The following is a 21,302-nucleotide window of genomic DNA, read 5'->3' as shown; positions in this document are numbered from 1 at the left end:
CATGTGTGTATATCCAAGGTCTATCTACGTTTCCTTGTAGTTCTTTTATCCCTTTTTGTTTTCTGCCTACACTTAGTGATGGCCACAGAAGTTGCCTCTGTTTTACTAAGATAAACAATGTATCGTGCCCCTGACCCCTCTATCAGAGTCTGACTCAAGGAACACCCAACACACAGGATCAACCTGGGTGCTAGCAATTAGTAAATATTTAATCATCACTTTTGAAACTGGTTTATGCAGGGTCTCGAAAACCAGGTTGTGTGTTTATTTGAGTGGGTCAATTTGTTGAAAGTAGATTTACAGAAAGCCACTTGCAGAATGAAAAAAATGTGTCAAAATCCAATTTGCCAGAAACAAATGCTCTAAATTACCAATTCCATGCATGCTTGAGACCTATTAAAAAGTCTTCTAAGCCTTCTGTGAGGTAAGCCAAGGAGCAGGGCAGAGCATGAGCATACAGAAATAGAGATGAACTGCAAACTCTGTTTAAGAAAAATCCCACCTGTCTTTGTACCAAATGGATGGGGTACATGCAAAACTAATACTCTGAAAAAAATCTAATTGGCAAACTCACTTTCAGCTGCTAGTAACAGGCACAGAAATACAAATAAAACTGGTTTTATTTCTTAATAAGCTGTCTAGAGATAGGCAGGTGCTAGTGTTGGATCAGTGGTTCAACTGCTTGAGGATTGGCATCTCTGTGGCTCTCTTCACCCCTCCTTCCTTCATGGCTGAAAGGACGACTGCAGCTCTAGTGATCATTTTGGTGCTTGTGACAGAAGAGAGGGAAGAGGTGCCCTAGTTGTACCTATCACTTTAATCAGGGAAGCAAAAGTTTTCCCAGAGGTTCCGTGGTCAAAGCTGTGTCCCCCGGCCACCCTAGCTGCAAGAGTCTGAGACAGTGAGCATTTAGCTTTTCCAGGTTCTTAAGTGGAGACAGATACAGGGGAAAGGGGTTGGGAATGGGTGGCAAGTTGGACCACCAATGTTATAATTAAATATAATTAACTTCTTTTTCAAAATAGGTAGCTTGTAAGTCAAGAAATGTCTATCAACAATTTTAAGATTATAAATTAAAACTCAGTTCTAATCATGACATATTTTTAACAGATGCATTTCTGCTACATTGCTTTGCCTTTTTTTCCCCTCCCTAACATTCTAGAGTGGGACTAAAGTCAAAATCTTTCAAGCAAAAGAGAGGAAAAAGTCAAAAGACCAACAGTGGCAAAACGCTTTCAGCCACTCCCCTGCTCACTGTCCTTCCACACCAAACAACATCTGGAAAACATTCCCACATTTGTTGGCATTCAAAAACTGATACAGCTGACCAAAGTCCATGTGGTTTCCTCTGGCTCCATTAACACTGAATACTTTTTCTTCAAAAACTGAAAATTTTCTTTGTCTCTCCATGTCCTCACTCGTACCATCAAAAGGAATATCTTCTCGATGGCGAATTAAAATTCTCTTCCAGTTTAATTTTCTGAGCCTGAAAAGAAATTTTCAGAGTAGAAAATTTGAAAATGTGTACTCTAAAGCCCTGAAAGTAGAAGTTATAAAATAGATTTATCAATGCTTTTTCCTAGAAGAAATGTCCTTTCATCTCACATGGATTTTATTTTAATCTAATATGATTCCAGTAATGTGTGATCAGTCATGTCTGTTTTGCAATGCTATGGACTGTTAAGCCCACCAGGCTCCTCTGTATAAGGGCTTTTCCAGGCAAGAATACTGGAGTGGGTTGCCATTTCCTCCATATCCCATCCCCAAACTCATCTACTGCTATTATGACTGCCTGGTATCAGCATTTTACAAATGTAGAAATTCCTGAATCTTGACCTCTTGAAGGGGCTTGTGATTTAGGGTATCAGTAAAGAAATAAGATTCCCTAGTGGCTCAGACAGTAAATCTGCCGCAATGCAGGAGACCCAGATTCAGTTCCTGGGTCAGGAAGATCCCCTGGAGAAGGGAATGGCAACCCACTCCAGTATTCTTGCCTGGAGAATTCCATGGACACGGGAGATTGGCAGGCTACAGCCCATGGGGTCACTAAGAGTCAGACATGACTGAGCGACTGATACTTTTCATTTCTCACTTTCAGAGAAATAAGATTAGAAATCTTGTTCCAGAGGGTAACCACAACTTACAACATCGCTGAGAGAAGAATCAGATCCATAGAAATGGAGGGGACAGTAGACAGTGTTGTGGGCAGGGGCGGGATTTAATGTCTACCTACAGAATATCTTCTCTGTGCCGTATGTCAGGTGAGAGGAGTACACTGACCAAATGTGAGTGCTGTTTTAGACTAAATCCTGATATGACTTCAGGGACACAGATTTCCACATCTCTAGTATCATGTGATACATGGCACAGTGACAGACTTTTTTTCTTGGGCTCCAAAATCACTGCAGATGGTGACTGCAGCCATGAAATTAAGAGACACTCACTCTTTGGAAGGAAAGCTATGACGAACCTAGACAGCATATTAAAAAGCAGAGACGTTACTTTGCCGACAAAGGTCCATCCAGTCAAGGCTATGGTTTTTCTGGTAGTCATGTATGGATGTGAGAGTTGGACTATAAAAAAAGCTGAGCGCTGAAGAATTGATGCTTTTGAACTCTGCTGTTGGAGAGGACTCTTGAGAGTCCCTTGGACTGCAAGGAGATCCAACCAGTCTATCCTAAAGGAAATCAGTCCTGAATATTCATTGGAAGGATGGGTGCTGAAGCTGAAGTTCCAATACTTTGGCCAACAGATGCAAAGAACTGACTCATTGAAAAAGACCCTGATTCTGGGAAAGATTGAAGGAAGGAGGAGAAGGGGATGACAGAGGATGAGATGGTTGGATGGCATCACCAACTCTATAGACGTGAGTTTGAGTAGACTCCAGGAGTTGGTCATGGACAGGGAAGCCTGGCGTGCTGCAGTCCATGGGGTCACAAAGAATCAGACATGACTGAGCGACTGAACTGAACTAAGTATCATGTTGTATACTGTAATAATTGACAAGGCATACAGAAGTTGTGAAAACCCTGGACTTCTCTGGTGATACAGTGGATAAGAATCCACCTGCCAGTGCAGGAGACACAGGTTTGATCGCTGGTCCAGCGAGATTCCACATACTGTGAAGCCGCTAAGCCCATGAGGCACAACTCCAGAAGCCTGCATGCTTTAGGGCCCGCAAACCACAGCTCCTGAAGCCCTGCCTGGTGTCTTAGAGCCAGCAAGTCACAACTCCTGAGCCCATGTGTCTAAAGCCTGTGCTCTGCTATAAGAGAAGCCACAATGAGAAGCCCACAGACCACAACTAGAGAGTAGTGCCCACTCGCTGTAAGAGGAGAGAAAGCCCGCACGTAGCAATGAAGACTTAGCACAACAACAACAACAAAAAAGGTGGTGATAGCCAACCTTGACCAGAATTCTTCACAGGCACTCTGTGGGCCTTCCACACAAACAACACCAGGTTTCCCAGGCATGCTAAACCCAGAGAGGGAAAGCTCCTTTGCCCACTCAAGAATACTCTTTCTTTTGTATTTGTTGTAGATATGATGGCTGTAGATCCAGAGCCTTGTGAGAACGTGGTCGCCTGGCTGGACTGTACTTCCTGGAGCAGGGGATGGGGTGACGTCTTTGCTGATGTAGCCAGAAGCATGTTCTCGAACCCACTCTGTGGCATTCAGTATACAGACATCTCCGAGACAGTTCTTTTGTAGGTATGCAGTCAGATCCGTGTTCAGCTGAGCCTGCTCGGATCTACTTAATAATTCTGACCTGATGGAAAAGATATGGGATTAAACATTAAATCAATTTTCTCAGAACAAACTTGAGAAGTGCTTTTGTTCTCAGATTAGTTTTGACCTCTAAAGTTGGTCAGGGTCTGTAACGTACCTGACAGTAATTTCAGGCAGAACTGCAGGGTATTTAAAAGGAAGAATACAGGCCAGAGAAAACATCACCTGATTAAAAAAAGAGAGAGAGAGAAAAATTGCCCTAAGTGCTGTTTTAAGTTGAGACATATTTCAATGCTTCCAAAAGTAACACTGAATTACCACTGCTTCCTCAGATACGTCCAGATTCATACTGATTGTAAAGTAAACTTTTGAAGATCGTCCTTCCATGGTCCTCTTTTCAATGCACTCTTTCAGTTCTGCTAAAGCCAGCTGGTCATTCATGATGAGCTCGTTCTCACCGGGGAACATACTGGCCAGCAGGTCCAACTCAGAGAGTTGGGCCTCTGCCTGGTCAATCTCAGTCATTTCGGGGTACCTGGAAGTTTCTAAGAAGGTAAGGATAAGAGAGACATTTATAAATACAATCTTGGGAGAACTCAACATCGGTACATATTGAACATGGGTACTTACTGAAAATCTTAATAAAATATGACATTTAATCAGAATACCTTCTGTGTTACTTTCAGATGTAATATACTAAGGATCGAAAGGGGTTTCCCTGGTAGCCCAGTTGGTGAAGAATCTGCCTGCAATGCGGGAGACCCAGGTTTGATCCTTGGGTCAGGTAGATCCCCTGGAGAAAGGAATAGCAATCTACTCCAGTATTCTTGCCTGGGAAATCCCATGGATAGAGGAGCCTGGCAGGCTACAGTCCATGAGGTGGCAAAAAGCTGGATGTGACTGAACGACTAAACCACCACCAGGGATCCAAACTGCAGGACAACCCAATGACAGTGGTAAAACTCCAAAGAAACCCAGGCACCAGATTTCTCTATAGATAGTTGATGTGGCGTCTTGAGATACCACAATGAGCAATTACATGGAAGTAAACTAATTGTGTAGTCAAAAGTCATATCAATGATATAACCAGGAGAGAGGCTCTGTCTGGTTACCTTGGAAACTCAGAATGAAAAGAATAAGGAAGAAAGTTAGATGTGTGGTCATTTTTTTCTCTTAATATTCATTAGTTTTTAAAAAACAGAAGAATGTGAAAAACAGAAAATAAAGGCTAATTATCCCATAGCTCAAGTAACACATGTCAACAACAGCAAAAAGTCACAAGATTATAAAATTCAAATGATGGAGAAAGGTTAAAAGTGAAGACACAGTTTGCTGCTGGTGATTGCTTCCTCTAGCTAAGCCCCCTATCCAAGGCAGAGATTTTGGTGTTTCAGAAACACTTTAGGCATTACACATATACCATGGTGGTATAATTGTAAATATATGTAGAGAATGAAATATATCATTAAAATATATCTAGAAGGGGTGATATTTACAAATCTTTTGTCCTTACTTCCTAACTCTCTCCCCACCAAATATATTTTGGAGATCTATTCACTGAAAATTTGAGATACCAAGGGAACATTTCATGCAGAGATGGGCTCGATAAAGGACAGAAATGGTATGGACCTAACAGAAGCAGAAGATATTAACAGGTGGCAAGAATACATGGAAGAACTGTACAAAAAAGATCTTCATGACCAAGATAATCATGATGATGTGATCACTCATCTAGAGCCAGACATCTTGGAATGTGAAGTCAAGTGGGCCTTAGAAAGCATCACTATGAACAAAGCTAGTGGAGGTGACGGAATTCCAGTTGAGCTATTTCAAATCCTGAAAGATGATGCTGTGAAAGTGCTGCACTCAATATGCCAGCAAGTTTGGAAAACTCAGCAGTGGCCACAGCACTGGAAAAGGTCAGTTTTCATCCCAATCCCAAAGAAAGGCAATGCCAAAGAATGCTCAAACTACCGCACAATTGCACTCATCTCACATGCTAGTAAAGTAATGCTCAAAATTCTCCAAGCCAGGCTTCAGCAATACATGAACCGTGAACTCCCTGATGTTCCAGCTGGTTTTAGAAAAGGCAGAGGAACCAGAGATCAAATTGCCAACATCCGCTAGATCATGGAAAAAGCAAGAGAGTGCCAGAAAAACATCTATTTCTGCTTTATTGACTATACCAAAGCCTTTGACTGTGTCGATCACAAGAAACTGTGGGAAATTCTGAAAGAGATGGGAATACCAGACCACCTGGCTTGCCTCTTGAGAAATCTGTATGCAGGTCAGGAAGCAACCGTTAGGACTGGACATGGAACAAGACTGGTTCCAAACAGGAAAAGGAGTACGTCAAGGCTGTATATTGTCACCCTGCTTATTTAACTTCTATGCAGAGTACATCATGAGAAACGCTGGACTGGAAGAAACACAAGCTGGAATCAAGACTGCCGGGAGAAATACCAATAACCTCAGATATGCAGATGACACCACCCTTATGGCAGAAAGTGAAGAGAAACTAAAAAGCCTCTTGATGAAAGTCAAAGAGGAGAGTGAAAAAGTTGGCTTAAAGCTCAACATTCAGAAAACGAAGATCATGGCATCTGGTCCCATCACTTCATGGGAAATAGATGGGGAAACAGTAGAAACAGTGTCAGACTTCATTTTTGGGGGCTCCAAAATCACTGCAGATGGTGACTGCAGCCATGAAATTAAAAGACGCTTACTCCTTGGAAGAAAAGTTATGACCAACCTAGATAGTATATTCAAAAGCAGAGACATTACTTTGCCGACTAAGGTCCGTCTAGTCAAGGCTATGGTTTTTCCTGTGGTCATGTATGGATGTGAGAGTTGGACTGGGAAGAAGGCAGAGTGCCAAAGAATTGATGCTTTTGAAGTGTGGTGTTGGAGAAGACTCTTGAGAGTCCCTTGGACTGCAAGGAGATCCAACCAGTCCATTCTGAAGGAGATCAACCCTGGGATTTCTTTGGAAGGAATGATGCTAAAGCTGAAACTCCAGTACTTTGGCCACCTCATGTAAAGAGTTGACTCATTGGAAAAGACTCTGATGCTGGGAGGGACTGGAGGCAGGAGAAGAAGGGGATGACCGAGGATGAGATGGCTGGATGGCATCACGGACTCAATGGACGTGAGTCTGAGTGAATTCCAGGAGTTGGTGATGAACAGGGAGGCCTGGCGTGCTGCAAGTCATGGGGTCGCAAAGAGTCGGACATGATTGAGCGACTGAACTGAACTGATCTGAACTGATTCACTGTCAGCACATAGATTGATTTATCTCATTCTTTCTGGTGGTTGACTCATAGTGAATCAGATAGATACATCATAATTTATTGCATTCCATATCTACTGATGGGCACTGGGTTTTTTCCCACAGTTTTGCTATTACGAACACTTCTATAGTGGAACTTTATGAATACACACACATACAAATAGACACAGTTTGGTGAGCTGTGAATAATACATACACAAGAGTAAGTTTGCAGAGGTGGCTGATTGGTACAGCATTTTACAAGTTTGGATATTGTCAAGTTGCCTTCCAGAAAGTTGCTACATGGAAGTTTAAAATTTTCACACAGTCCCCTGCTTTAAGAAAAATTCTTGGTATATAGTCTTTATATGATGTTCTGTGTTTGTGAGAGCCATTCATTCGTTTTTACTTTTAAGGAGGCAGACTCACCAGCCTTTTCTTTTACAGCTTTTGGACTTTGAATCTTCGTTGGAAAAGAGTCTTCCCCACTCCAAGGTTATAAAGATTACAAGATGCTAACCAAAATAGGATTTTAAAACATTTTTTAGAATTTGATAACTTGATTTTCATTTGCATGAAAGTGCAGGGCCATCTAATAAAACATGGAGGCTGAGCACATGTATTTATTTCTCTTTCTCTCTTTTCCCTCCATTAAAATTAGAGTAAAGGAATAGATTCTTAAATATAAAGGGACAGAAATGACAGATAAATGCTGTCAACAAAATACGGGAAGATGGAAAGGGGTGAATGAGTCACAGCTAACTTAGATTTCAGCTTTTTTCCCTTTATTAACTGCTTGGTCGGGTGGGGAAGGGAACTGCAGAACTTCAGAAGGGCTCAGAACTGTCAACACCAGCTACTTTGGAAAGTTGCTCTGTGTATGCCGCAGAAAACATGAATTTGTTGAAACTCTAGAGTCTAGACTTTAGACTCTCTTTCAGGGTTTCTTAATATTGGCACTACATATCTGAAGGCTGAATCACAAATTATAAGACTGTTGTTCTAAATGTATGTAGAAGAAAAATTTAAGATTATTATATCATTGAATTAAAAGTGACATAAGGTTTCTGTACTTTACTGACACTGGTAAAATATGACACCAGCAGACTATAATGGGTTGCTTCTTCTTTGTGTCAACTCTGGGATATTTGAGGCAAAAAAAAAAATATCCAAAGGAGTGATCATCACGTCCTTTCTTGGGTCCTGAGGTCCTTCACTGATCTGCCACCCTCTCTCCACCTTTCAGAATATTGTTCTCCTTTATATATATATATATCATGATTCTTTTGGGGAAGACTAGGAAAAATATCCTGAAAAGTGGAAGTCCCTCTAACATAATATTTTTAATTTATCAAGTTGGCATTAAAAAAAAAGAAAAAGGGGGAAACGTTGTTATAAGGAAAGCTGATTTAAAAATGCCAATCTTATGAAACTGCCCTAAAGAAAAACCGACGCATAAAACTGTGTTTCTAAGGATGGTCACTGTTAATAATAAGAAAAAAAATCAGAAATGGCTTAATTGTTCAGCAACAGAACAGGAGTTAAGTAAATACATAGGCATATCTTAGAGATACTGCAGGTTTAATTCTAGACCAACATAATAATGTGAGTATCACAATGAAGTGAATGACACAAATATTTTGATTTCCCATTGCATATAAAAGTTATGTTTATACTACACTGTATTCTGTTAAGTATGCAATAGAAATATGTCTAAAAAAAAACAACACACAACAACCTTAATGATAATCTTTTTGTAATAATGACATCAAAGATCACTGGTTACAGATCACTATAACCAATTTGGTAATAATGAAAAGTTTGAAATATTGGGAGAATTACCAAAATGTGAGAGAGAGACACAAAGGGAGCAAATGCTGTGGGAAAAATACCACCAGGAGATGTGCTCAAGTTACAACAAACCTTCAATTTGTAAAAAACAAAAAACATACTATCTGCAAAGTGCAATAAAATGAGATATGCCTGTATACCCTGTATACCCAAACAGTAGAAGATTATGAAATAACTTAAAAAATGGATATTCACATTGATGTTCATGATGTATGGTTACTTAAAATAGTAGACTATAAAAATAAAAAATAAATGAAAATAGGTTGTAGAACAATATAAATAATCAATAAACAATATTACTATTCCTTCTTACCATCACACATACATGAAAAAAAAAAATCACAAAGAGAATTCACCAAACTACTAACAGTTGGCTAATGTGGGTTGACAGAAGAAGAGAAGGATTTTCATTTTTTAATTTGTATGCTTCTATATTGCTTGAAGTTCATGATTAGCGTGTAGTACCTCTAAATTCACTAGAAAGGAATAAGAGTTATGCTTATAAATGGAAAACAGTCCCACTGATACAGAGGAAACATGGCTTACCTTCTCAACGAGAATTTACTCTGGGCAATCAAACACCATTATTTCAGTTGGTGGTGTCTTCATGGACTTCCTTTTCATCTTTGGTAAAGGTTGATTGGGCAGCTATTATCTGTAGAGCTTCATCCTTCATTCCTTCCTGGAACTATTTAGTTTGAAGATCAGGACTTATATCTAATAAAACATAGAACAGTGAAGGTAAAAAGGCCAAGTGTTCAGTGACGAGTATTATCACAAGGATTAAAATGAGGGCATGATCAATAAAATGGGTCATCAAAAAAAGATTTGAGGAAGGTGGCATGATTTGAGTTGAGCCTTAAAGGAAGGCAAAGACTTAGACAAGGGAGGAGGAGGCATAATGTGCCAAGGGAAAAAAGGTGTGCAGGGCAAGAAAGCACAAGAGAAACAGCATGGACCTGAACCTATCCCTTCTTCACAAGTCCAGCTGCCCAGGTATAATTCAGGGATTCATCGTTTGGAATATTTTCCCTTATGCTACTTATTGTTTGTCCTCTAAACCCATTCTTGGTCCTTCTTTACCCTTCCCTGGACTCTGGACAGCTGACCTCCACAGCCTATAGCACCCAAGTCTTCTGCATTTCTTGTGGTTGGCCAGTGCTCTGGCTGGAAGTGGGAGGATGAGAGGAGAAAGAAGCCAGGGTATTTCTTCATTATTCTTTCCCTGCTTTGGTGGGATTCTGACAATGACCTATGACCAAGCTCCTGCAGGCAGCCCTTCACTTCTTTAGCTCCAGTAGAACTTTCAGCCTAGAGAAAGTCATGGTTCCTTTAAATCTGGCCATACCTTGGGACTTCCCCCAGTGGTCTAGTGGTTAAGACTCTGTGTTTCCACTGCAGGGGGTGTACGCTTGATCCCTGGTCAGGGAACTAAGATCCCCGTGTACCGTGCTGCTGCTGCTGCTAAGTCGCTTCAGTCCTGTCCAACTCTGTGCGACCCCGTGGACGGCAGCCCACCAGGCTGCCCTGTCCCTGGAATTCTCCAGGCAAGAACACTGGAGTGGGTTGCCATTTCCTTCTCCAAAGCATGAAAGTGAAAAGTGAAAGTGAGGTTGCTCAGTCATGTCCGACTCTTCATGACCCCATAGACTGCAGCCTACCAGGCTCCTCTGTCCATGGGATTTTCTAGGCAAGAGTACTGGAGTGGGGTGCCATTGCTTTCTCCGCTTGTACCATGTGGTAAGGCCAAAAGATATATATGTAGGGGTGTGTGTATGTGTTTGTGTCTGTGTGCACTTAGTTGCTCAGTCATGTCTGCCTCTTTGTGACCCCGTGGACTGTGGCCCACCAGGCTCCTTTGTCCATGGAATTTTCCTTGCAAGAATAGTGGAGTGGGTTGCCATTCCCTTCTCCAGGGGATGTATGTATACACACACACACACATATATCTTCAGAATATATATATGTGTATATATATATCTTCAGAAATATTTAAAATCCCTGGACTATTAGAATTCCTTATCTTTTCTAGTCCTGTTGGAGTTGGGGAACTAGGAAACAACTTGTTAGATGGTTATTAGAGGAGGTGAATTTACTTGGGTTTTTATCATAGTGGTTAAGTATACTTTGTTGCCACACTGCCAAGATGCAACTCCTGGCTCTGCCACTTACCAATTGTGTGACCTGAGGCAGATGGCTTAATTTTCTGTGCCTTACTCTTCCCATCTCCAGAATGGGAATGACAGGGCTGCTGTAAGTTATTAAGTGAGGATGTGTGGGAAGTACTTAAAATGATGCCTGGCAACAGAGCAAGTGCCATAAAGAGCTTGCTATTTTTATATTCAATCAACAAATATTTCTTGAGTACCTATTGTATGTCAAGCATTAAGACTGTAATGATGGACTAAAGTAACAAAAACAAAAAAAAATCTCTGCTGTCAGAGATTTAACCTAGTGGGAGCAGACTATGATAACAGCACACACACACACACATTGCCATGCCCTCTTCCTGGGGATCTTCCCAACCCAGGGACTGAACACACATCTCCTGCAGCTCTTGCACTGCAGGCTGATCCTTTACCACTGAGGCACTGAGGAAGCACTTCATACACCGCTCCCCTGCACCCCACATATATGTCCAGTGAATAACGGTTATGAAGAAGGTAAATAAGATAAGGTGCAAGTTGCTGGGGGTGGTTCAATTATACACAGGCTGGCCAGGGACAGCCTTTTTGCTAAGGTGACTGCGGGGGAATGAGACTTGAAGGCATTGAAGAAGAAAGCCATGTGTTGAAATGAGCAAAAAGTCTTCCAGGCAAAAGGAACAGCATGTCCATAGCCCAGGAAGCACGATGATGCTACAGCAGGTGGCTGGAGCAGTGAGCCAGGGGCAGGGTTTTAGGACAAAACGTTAGAGAGGAAATCAGGGGCAGTCATGTTGGAACTCAGGGAATGGCTAGGATTTAGGTTTTTTAAAAAGATATATTTATTATGTATTCGGCTGTGCCAGGTCTTAGTTGCAGCACTGGGGATCTTGCAGCATTCGACCACCGGGGAAGTCCCAGGATTTGGGGTTTTATCCTGACTGATATGGAAGGCCACTGAAGGGGTCTGACTTATCAAAGGCTCACACTGCTGGGAAGAAGGATGGAAGCAGAGTTAGCAGGTAGGCACTACAATGATAGAAGGAGAGATGATGGTGACTTGGATTAGGGTATGGTAGTGGAGGTGGTGAGCAACTGTTCGTGTTCTAGACATGTATTAAGAGTAGACCAACAGGATCATTGATTAATTATATGTGATATGTAAGAATAACTCCGAGGCTTCCAGAAAACTGCAAGAACGGACCTGCCATTTACTTGGATGGGGAAGATGGTGTAAATCTGAAGTTTGGTCTTAGACTAGGTAATGAAATGTCTATCAAGCCACCTAGTAAGTAGAGACGTCCAGCAGGCAGCTAGATGAACAACTATGGCGTTTATAAGAGATCTGGCTGAAGATGTAATTTAGGGAGTACTGAGCATTTCTCTAAAAGCACGTTTGTTTAGTTAGTCCGGGAGTGAGTTAATTTGGGAACAGGCCTCATTGAGTTTGGAGGTTTGGGTCTCAGCGACGTATGGCTGGACAGCTACCGGAGTGATGTCACAAATAAATGATTTGTCCAGTTATTTTCGTAGACGAGGTTTCAGTCCCAGAAACACCTTGAACAGGATTTTCTGACTCAAGGTTTTAGTGAATATCACTGTAAGAACGCAGACTGACATCAGCTTCCTTTCTTTTTTCCTTGCAGTTTTTTTCTTTTTTATTTTGACTACTTTTTTTTTAAAGGACTTGGCTGTCCAAGTCCTAACTTACTCAGAAAGTTTCCCCTGGCCCCTATCCTAACTACAGACCATGTTCAGGATGTGCGTGGGGTGTGTGTGTTTGGGGGAGGGGGCGGCGCGGCGCGGTGTAGAAGAGACGAGGGTGGGCGGGGCCAGGAAACACGAAGCTAGTTCTAACCAATGAGCGGGGAGAAGTTAGTGGGAAGGCGGGGCCACCAGGTCGCCGAGTTACCGAGCGGTGGACTGGGCCGCCGAAGCACAGGAACTCCCGGTCCGCAGGTGGACAGAAGACTCACCTCGAGCCATGGACCCACTCAGTGCTGTAACCCCGCGTTTCCTGGCTGCATAAACGGCTCGATTCTTATTCGGAGACACCCTCAAGGATCCCAGGGCTAGCGAACCGGAAGCCGACAAACAACCTTGGTCCCGCCGCCTCTGGAGAGTGAGACACCGCCCTCCCGGACGGGCGCATGCGCGTTCTCAAGCCCGGGCGTCCCGGAAGTCGGAGGTGATAAAACCGGGCTCCCTGGGCCCGGCTTCGTTTCTGACAGCCGGATAGTTTTTGTTCCTCCCTATTCGTGTTTCCCAGCTGCTGCCACTGTCAGTGAGAAGCATGGCCGGCAAGTTTCCTGGGTCAGGATATGGTCCACTGAAGCATCGCCCCTCAAATTCGAACTTGTGGCGGAGTCCTTCGGGGATCTTGGTATAACGCAGATGGGATTCGGAAGGTAGCCTTGGAGTCCCACGTTTTGCATTCCTAAGATCTTCCCAGGTAGTAGCGGTCCTGCTGGCCCCTGAACGACGCTGAGTAGCAAGGCAGTAGGGACAGGTGAGCGTGGATGGTGGCCGTGGCGACCCTAGGAAGGACCCTGTGCCAACACAGAAATTTATCGCCACGGATCAAGGACAGTTTTAAGCTGACTCCCCAACACGACAGTAATTAAAAGATGTTTTTCTTAACCAACTAAATATACGCAATGTACCTTTTCCTCTATGTTACATATTCATTGTAGAAATCTCATAAGATTTATCGCCTGATATTGGGTCTTTCCTGGCGGCTCAAACCGCAAAGAATTTGCCTGCAATGCGGGAGACCGGAGTTTGATCCCTGGGTTGGGAAGAGCCCCTGGAGGAGAGCTTGGCAACCAGCTCCAGTATTCTTGCTTGGAGAAACCACATAGACAGAGATGCTTGGCGGGCTACAGTCCATAAGGTCGCAGAGTCGGACACGACTGAGCGACTAAGCCCAGTACAGCACAAGCTGGTATTAATATTAGGTACTATCATTGCTATTTTTTTTTTCTTTTTAAGATGTTTTTAAAGGTCTTCATAGCTTCATCTTTTACATGGTGTTTTGTGAGCATTTTTCAGTGTCATTAAATAATCTTTCTCCAACTTTTATGGAACATTTCAAGCATTACAGCAAAGTTGAGAGAATTTCAAGTGAAGCAATTCACAAAGAAAGGAGGAGGAAGTTGATTTTGCTCCCCAAAGGATTTTTGGAATGTCTGAAGACATTTTGAGTTGTCACAACTGGACGGGTGTGTGCTTTGGGTACCTAATGGGTAGAATCCAGAGATACTGCTCAACTTAGCAGGGTGCACCAGGGTACACCAGGGTATCCCCCCTACAAAAAATTTGCTGGTCTAAAATGCTGGTAGTGCTAAGGTTAAGAAACTGACCTCAACAATGCCTAACTAGCTTTGTCATAAATCTAATTCAGCCATCCCATCTCTTATGCCTTTCAAAGTAAACTGCAGACATTAGTCTATTTCTAAGTACTTAAGCATACATAACATTAGGATTTCAATTATGTAGGGTTTTTTTTAAGTAAAAAGGAAATATATATCTTAAATGTATATTTGCTGAGTTTTGGCAAATTCATACACCTTGGTAACTCAAATCCTATTAAAATGTAGAACATTACAGCACCCCAGAAAATTCTTTCAGATTCCTTCCCAGTCAGTCCTCAAGGAACTCAACAGGCAACTATTAGTCTCTTTTTTTTTTTTTCCTCCACACCATAATTAGTTTTGCCTGTTCTAGAACTTAATACGGGGAAGACAATGGCACCCCACTCGAGTACTCTTGCCTGGAAAATCCCATGTATGGAGGAGCCTGGTGCCCTGCAGTCCATGGGGTTGCGAAGAGTCGGACACGACTGAAGTGACTTAGCAGCAGCAGCAGAACTTAATAGAGATGGAATTATCCAGTAGGTACCTTTGTGTAAGGCTTCATTGTGTGTATCCATGTTCTTGTGTGTATCAGTAATTTCTTTTATTCCTTAGCTGTATCCATTCAGTGACTATACCTTAGTTCTTCCATTCCCCTTTTGATGGAGACATGGGCTGTTTGCAGTTTTTTGGCTGTTATGAGTAAGGTGTGAATAGTCAAGTACCAGCATTTCTCATGACTGAATTTCTTCAGTAAGTATTAAGCATTATGTTCCAAATACTTCTAGGTTCTAGAGATATAGCCAGGAGATATAGAAGAAGACAAAGATGCCCCCATCTCAAAGAGCTTAGGTCTGCTTGTTTCTGGGGCAGGGGAGAAAGGAAATGGCACCCTACTCCAGTATTCTTGCCTGGAAATCCCACAGGAGGCTGGCGGGCTACAGTCCATGGAGTCGAAAAGAGTCAGTTAAGACTGAGTAACACACACACCTAAGGTCAGGGTGGTGGGGCAGGGGGTAAATACATAGGTAACTATGAAACAAAGATACCAGGTGGTGATAAATGCTGGGTAGAGAAGTAAAATAAGGTGATGTGAGTGATAGGGTAGCCATGTTACCTATGTTTTTCAGCCAATTTCTTTATGTGAAAGTGACTTTTAAAATGTGAACAGAATTAAAAGCTCAAAAGTGAATGGCATTCTAGGTGTGGTACAATGGCCCTAAGGCCATTTTAGAAAAGAGGGGGGAAAAAAAAAGGCCTTTGTGCTAAATGATGAAAACTTAAAAAATTATATAAGCAGTATAGAGCAGGAGAGCCGTTTACCCCCCAAATTTAACCATCATTACTCTGGCCAATTCGACAGGTTAGGGTGCCCCTTTCTTAACCTACTTTTATCAGATTACTAATAACGATAACTATTTATTCATGTCATGTTTTTATTGTGAATTACCTGTTTATATCCTTTGCCTGCTTTTCTATTGGGACCTGCATCTTTTCCCCTAGCGATTATTGTGTCTTCTGCATAGGACTAAACTCCAAGGCGACGAAAGCCTATGTTTATTTCACTTTACAGAGGGTTTGGCACTTAACCTATTTCTAATGCATAAACAGTAAATATTTGTAAATTTTACCTTGTCAGCAAGGTTATTTCCAGACTATATACTCAATTTTAGAAGTCCGGCTGGTCAGAATTCGGGAAAATGAGTAAAATTTAAATGTCCCCCTTCAAATGTGATGTCTTTGAGTAAGGAGACTCAAATGTCTGACCACCCCCAGGTACCAATACTTTAGAACTGTTTACCCAGAGTCGCTCAGTCGTGTCCGACTCTTTGTGACCCATGGACTGTAGCCCACCAGGCCCCTCTGTCCATGGGATTCTTCAGGCAAGAATACTGAAGTGGGTTGCCATTTCCTTCTCCAGGGAATCTTCCCAACCCAGGGATCGAACCCAGGTCTCCTGCATTGCAAGCAGACGCTTTAACCTCTGAGCCACCAGGGAAGTCTCCTTAGAACTATTTAAATAACCCAATAACCACAGTGGGTCCAGTGGTAAAGAACTCGCCTGCCAATGCCGGAGACACAAGAGACATGGGTTTGATCCCTTGATTGAGAAGATCCCTTGAGTAGGAAATGGCAACCACTTCGGTATTCTTGCCTGGAAAATTTTATGGACGAAAGGAACCTGATGAACTGCAGTGCACGGAGTCGCAAAGAGTCCGCAAGACTGAGCGCACATGTACCTAATTACCGGAAGCGCCGGGGGCGGGGGGGAGGGGAATAAAAATCATTGACAGCCTGGTCAGTCGCGAGCCACCGCCTTCAGACTTCCGGCGCGAGTCCCGCGCAGGCGCCGATTAACTAGCGTCAGTGCCGCCGGGCCCAAGGGGCACAGCCGCTTCCCATAATGCCGCGTACCGGAAGTTGTTGCTTTCCAGGGGTCACGCTGGCTTCTGCTCTGTCGCTTTCAATTCGTCACCGGGGAGGAAGACGGAGCAGGCTGCCCGGCCCGAGGGCCCACTAGGGGATGCAGCAATGGGCGCTGTTGCTGTGGGTGAGTTCCGCTCCCACTGCCTTCGCAGTCACCACTCGCGTGACTTCCTCCGCACCCGGGAGCCCGAATTTTCCTGCCCCGACCTCGTTCTCTCCTCGAAGGCCCCTCTGCCTTTAAGCACGTTACCTGGCCTCGGCCCAGTACCGCGTTCTCATTGGCCTCACGTCCTGTCAGTTCCAGGAGCTGACCAATGAGTTGTCGGTGCTGGCGCCCTCCTCGACCCAGTGGACCCCGAGGTTCCCCCCGTGGGTGCGGAGCAGTTGGAAGGGAAGGGGAGGTGTGGCGGACTTCGTGCGGCCGGGGACTCTTCTTACGAGTTGGCGCTGAGTTTGCCGCCGTGTCCGCTTGTTGGTTATTAGGACAGGCAGGAGCTGTCGTCTAGACGATTCAGTGCTCCCAGGGTAGGACACATCTTCGCGAAACTTGAAAGCCCTGTTTTAGCCCCGCTGACAGAAGTTTTCCAAACGCATGCATGTTTAATGGATCCCAGGCAGGCGTGGGAAATACTGGAAGGGCGGAGAGGGAAGGGAACTGGGTTAATATGAGAGCCGGCAAGACCAGCTACTTTTGCTGGAGCCCTGCAAAGAGTAATTTGGCCCAGAAGGCAACGCTCATCTGAAGACTCGCCTGAGAAATTGAGTAGATTTATGGATGTTTTATAGATGATAATACTCACAGTACTGTTTTCACAACTCATTAGATGCCCTTTATAGTTGTCAGAAATTTATTGGGAGCTCTTTTTTTCCACATTGAAGCAGTCCCCCTACTGTCCTCTGCCGGCAGCAATTACAGTTCGTCTTTCAAGTTTTCCTTTGGCGTCTGAGCGACTAGCAGGTCCCAAACCAGATTTGCTAGTGCTGTCTTCACTGCTGCAGAGTTCTTCCTTCTTTACCTTTTTCTTTCTCACCGGAATTTGTGTGCTTCATTCTTGTACACCTACCTTTGCACCTTATAATTATCCTTAATGCCACAGGTACTATTCTCTTTTTCTGTCTCAATGCAAGTAGTATTTCTGGATCTGCTATATGTTAACACTATTCTAATGCTGTAGGTGATTCAGAAGTAAGGCCTAAAACACTTTCTTGCTCTTAGAACTTTAGATTCCAAATAGAGAAATGACACATGTCCAGGTAAAAGATTTAAGAAGCATTTCACTTAGGTATCTGATGAGGGTACAAGATGAATAGCGCACACTGAATCCTGGGAAAGCAGAGTTGAGTGGTTTATTTAAAGTCAACTGGTTGCCTAAGGCTCCATTGAAATGAAAACCTTGGAGGAATGGGGAAGATTTGGATAGATGGAGCGAACTCCCAGCTAGAGAGTAAAGGCTTAGAGGTGGAAGGCAAGGTGTTTTGGAGTGGAGGGTTCAGAAGAGTCTGTGGGATTCTGCCTTGGAACCAAAAGATCTATGATTTAAGTTCCATTTCTGCCACCCTGTGATCTTTCATCATTTTGAGTTTACTTTAGCACAATGCTCCATTTAAAGGCTTTTGTGAAAATCAAATGAGATAATATTTATGAAAAGGCTTTGAAAATCCGAAGCACTGTATGACTAAACATTAGTGGTTCTTTTCTGAGAAGTAATGAGAGTCAGGGTTACGAGGGTGTTGAGGACAATTTATAAGGGACCATGAGTGCACAGCACAGGAGAGTGGGTCGAAAAACTGTCAAGTACTTTGAATCAGGAGAGTGATTTGATGCAAATGGCATCATTGGAAGACATTGTCTGTACTAGAATGCAGCACAGATTAGAGGGAGTTGGATTGGAGGGAGGCAAGAACTTGGGTGCTGTTCCTCCCCACCACCTCCGCCAAATCAGAATATACCCTCATTTTGTATACAACCATATAGTTGTGTTCTGTTAATAAATACATTGGTTTTGTATAAATGAAACTTTGTTAATGTTTTATCTTTGAAAAGGGTAACAGTTAATGATTTGGCACTCATTTTTCTTACAAACCTTGTGGGATTACTGTGAATTACCCTCACACGTTAAGAACTAAAGGAGGAATATTTTTAAGACTGTAAACCAGAGCAAGATGACAGCTACCGTTCAGAATTAATTGGGAAGTGTTTTAAAAATATATGTCTCATGTCCTACTTTCCACTTATGGAATCAGAATTTTCATAAGCATCCCAGGTAAAATAATTATTATAGTCATTTAAGTAATTTTGACACTAAGTTATTCTAATGGATGTAAACTACAACTTTTCAACATCATTATTAGGTAGACCTGTATGTACTTTCAGTATTTTTCATGTGTTCTGATTTTTAATTGTTGACTGAAGAGGTGATTTGATGGTAGCTAGATTTGTCATATTGCCTGGAAAAATCCCATGGATGAAGGAGCCTGGCAGGCTACAGTCCATGGGGTCACACGACTGAGTGACTTCACTTCACTTCAGATTTGTCATATTATTTCAAACTGATTTTGTCAAGAATATAATAATGTAGATGGCTGAGAATACAGATGTAGTCAGTTTTCAGTTAACATCCATAGGAAGTTCTGGTATGGGAAGATGCAGAACAGTGTATCATACTATATGGTTGGCTTTGAAACTATTTTGCAAATTTTCTAACTCCCTCTAGGAGATTGTTTTCAGAATTATTTTATTTTTCTTTGAGAAATTATAAATCTAATTGCATTGCCTGCAAGAACTAAGAAAGATAGCCTTGAAGAAAGGGAAATTAAAGTTTCAAAGTGCTACCACCATTCCACATTTATGTAGTGAGAAGTTGAGTTCCTAATAGTGTAAAGTGTTAAGACTTCACGATCTGTGTAAGAAGATACAAATTCTATCCAGACCTTTACATTTATTGAAAACCTCTTAACATTACTAAGAATCAGTTTCCTAAGCTATGAAAAACAGAGGTAATACTCTGCTTTGGGGGTTCTTATTGAAAACAATGATACATGTGAATGGTCTTTGTAACTTATAAAGTATGATAGATACACAAAATGATGTGGTTTAGTTCCGTTACTGTATCCTAGAGAACTGTAAAACTTTTTTTTTTTTTTGGTCAAGCTAACTTTGTCTTGTTTTCTAGATTGTTATTTTGTGTCAGTAAGTAACCCCTAAAGTGCCAACATGGGAAAGAAACGGACAAAGGGAAAAACTGTTCCAATTGATGATTCTTCTGAATCTTTAGGTATATTTCACCAATTAAATCTTTAAAGTAATGTTTGTATCCCTAAATGGACATCTATTTTAATACGTAAAAATGGGATCAAAGTGTTTTGATTATGTTATTTTGTAATTTGCATTTTAACTTAATGTTTGTATAGACATGTAATTTAATAGTCCGCACAACATTTTTAATGGCGTGATATTTATTCCATTGATATAGAAGACTATGGGTACTTATTTCATGATTTATTTGAGTAATCCTCCACTGTTATAAATGTAGGTAATATGTAACTTTTCAGTGTTATGAATGGAGTGATAGTAAATATTTTTGTAGCTCAAACTGTGCACATCTGGTTATCTTCTTGGTACAGATGCTAAAATTAGAATTGCTGAACTGAGATATAAATATTTTCAAGATTCTTTTGGATCTATTGCCATTCAGAGATGTATTACTAATGTAGGGGCCCCCTAGCAGCATTTCTCTGAACCTTTAATGACACAGGTTGGTATTATTTGTAAAAATCTTTGCTGATTTGCTAGTTGAAAAAGAATATTTTCTTTTTTCAGTTTTTGTTGTTTTTGACAACTTACTGGGCTTTAGTAGTTTTTTTACATGGTCTCATTTGCATTTGTATTCTCTTGGTGCATATTCATTGGACATAAAGCTGATTGTACCACTTGATGAGTTTCTAAACCTCCAGGAGCCATGAAAGAACTGAAGCCCTTTAGAGTGGCTTGCATAGCCTGTTACTGATCTGGCCCGAGCGGGGTTTTCAGTCTCAGGTCGTGCTGCTCATTATTTCACTTGTGACTGCCATTCTGAGAAGAGAGCATGCACTTTTACATTTTATACCTCCATCCCTTTGTTAATGGGATGTGGCCTTTTCTGGGTCAGGAAGATCCCCTGGAAGAGGAAATAGTAACGCACTCCAGTATTCTTGCCTGGAGAATCCCATGGACAGAGGAGCCTAATGGGCTACCATCGATGGGGTTGCAAAGAGTTAGACACAACTGAGCAACTAAGCACAAAGCCTTTTCAGATTGTTTACTCCATGAAATCATAGTTTAAACTATGAGATTGAAATTAAAAAGACTTAAATCCAAATTCTAGTATAGCCACTCAGTAGTTATGTGACCTTGGGCACTAACTTTGAGGTTTCTCATCTATCATTGGGGGTAATACAGTCTGCTTTTCATGGTGGTTGTGTAGATTAAATGAGATGATGTGTGTAAACAGTTAGCACAGTGTCATGCTCATTAGTTCAGTTCAGTCGCTCA

At 42.1% G+C, this 21,302-nt stretch overlaps 2 protein-coding genes across 7 annotated transcripts in view; one reads left to right on the top strand and one right to left on the bottom strand.

Moving 5' to 3' along the window:
• Window positions 1-231: 231 nt before the first annotated feature.
• RWDD2B (RWD domain containing 2B) lies at window positions 232-17,042 on the bottom strand. 3 transcript variants are annotated; one of them, XM_069578317.1, is made up of 7 exons: window positions 16,760-17,042; window positions 12,968-13,540; window positions 9,394-9,564; window positions 4,047-4,273; window positions 3,886-3,953; window positions 3,406-3,768; window positions 232-1,486 (listed from the first exon to the last, which is right to left on the bottom strand). In XM_069578317.1, exons 4-7 carry the CDS (start codon window positions 4,251-4,253, stop codon window positions 1,252-1,254), a joined length of 873 nt encoding a protein of 290 aa, XP_069434418.1. In that variant the 5' UTR covers window positions 4,254-4,273; window positions 9,394-9,564; window positions 12,968-13,540; window positions 16,760-17,042; the 3' UTR covers window positions 232-1,251. The 3 variants fall into 3 exon arrangements, with proteins under 3 accessions (XP_069434418.1, XP_069434437.1, XP_069434428.1); XM_069578336.1 differs by having other exon boundaries at window positions 9,394-9,535; XM_069578327.1 differs by lacking the exon at window positions 16,760-17,042 and adding an exon at window positions 16,407-16,586.
• Window positions 16,690-21,302, top strand: part of USP16 (ubiquitin specific peptidase 16) — a 27,447-nt gene continuing 22,834 nt past the window's right edge. The window contains exons 1-2 of one of the 4 annotated variants that reach the window (XM_069578238.1): window positions 16,690-16,895; window positions 19,945-20,046. In XM_069578238.1, the coding sequence (XP_069434339.1) occupies window positions 19,986-20,046 (61 nt within the window). In that variant the 5' untranslated portion in view covers window positions 16,690-16,895; window positions 19,945-19,985. Of the gene's footprint in view, window positions 16,896-17,074; window positions 17,297-19,944; window positions 20,047-21,302 lie in introns of those variants that run through there. The other 3 variants (XM_069578255.1, XM_069578265.1, XM_069578245.1) reach the window with 3 other exon arrangements.

Source organism: Ovis canadensis, chromosome 1, assembly GCF_042477335.2.
Source record: "Ovis canadensis isolate MfBH-ARS-UI-01 breed Bighorn chromosome 1, ARS-UI_OviCan_v2, whole genome shotgun sequence".
NCBI lineage: Eukaryota > Metazoa > Chordata > Mammalia > Artiodactyla > Bovidae > Ovis > Ovis canadensis.
Note: the sequence above shows the minus strand (reverse complement) of the source record. Positions and strands in the feature narration are given on the sequence as shown.

What these genes read in the sequence shown, in the direction of transcription:
- RWDD2B (XM_069578317.1), bottom strand. Translation starts at nt 4,253, where the DNA reads ATGACTGAGATTGACCAGGCAGAGGCCCAACTCTCTGAGTTGGACCTG. An exon ending in ACGTATCTGAGGAAGCAGTG is followed by an intron (nt 3,954 to 4,046) that starts GTAATTCAGTGT and finishes TTTTTTAATCAG; the next exon opens with GTGATGTTTTCTCTGGCCTG. An exon ending in CTGCCTGAAATTACTGTCAG is followed by an intron (nt 3,769 to 3,885) that starts GTACGTTACAGA and finishes CTTTTCCATCAG; the next exon opens with GTCAGAATTATTAAGTAGAT.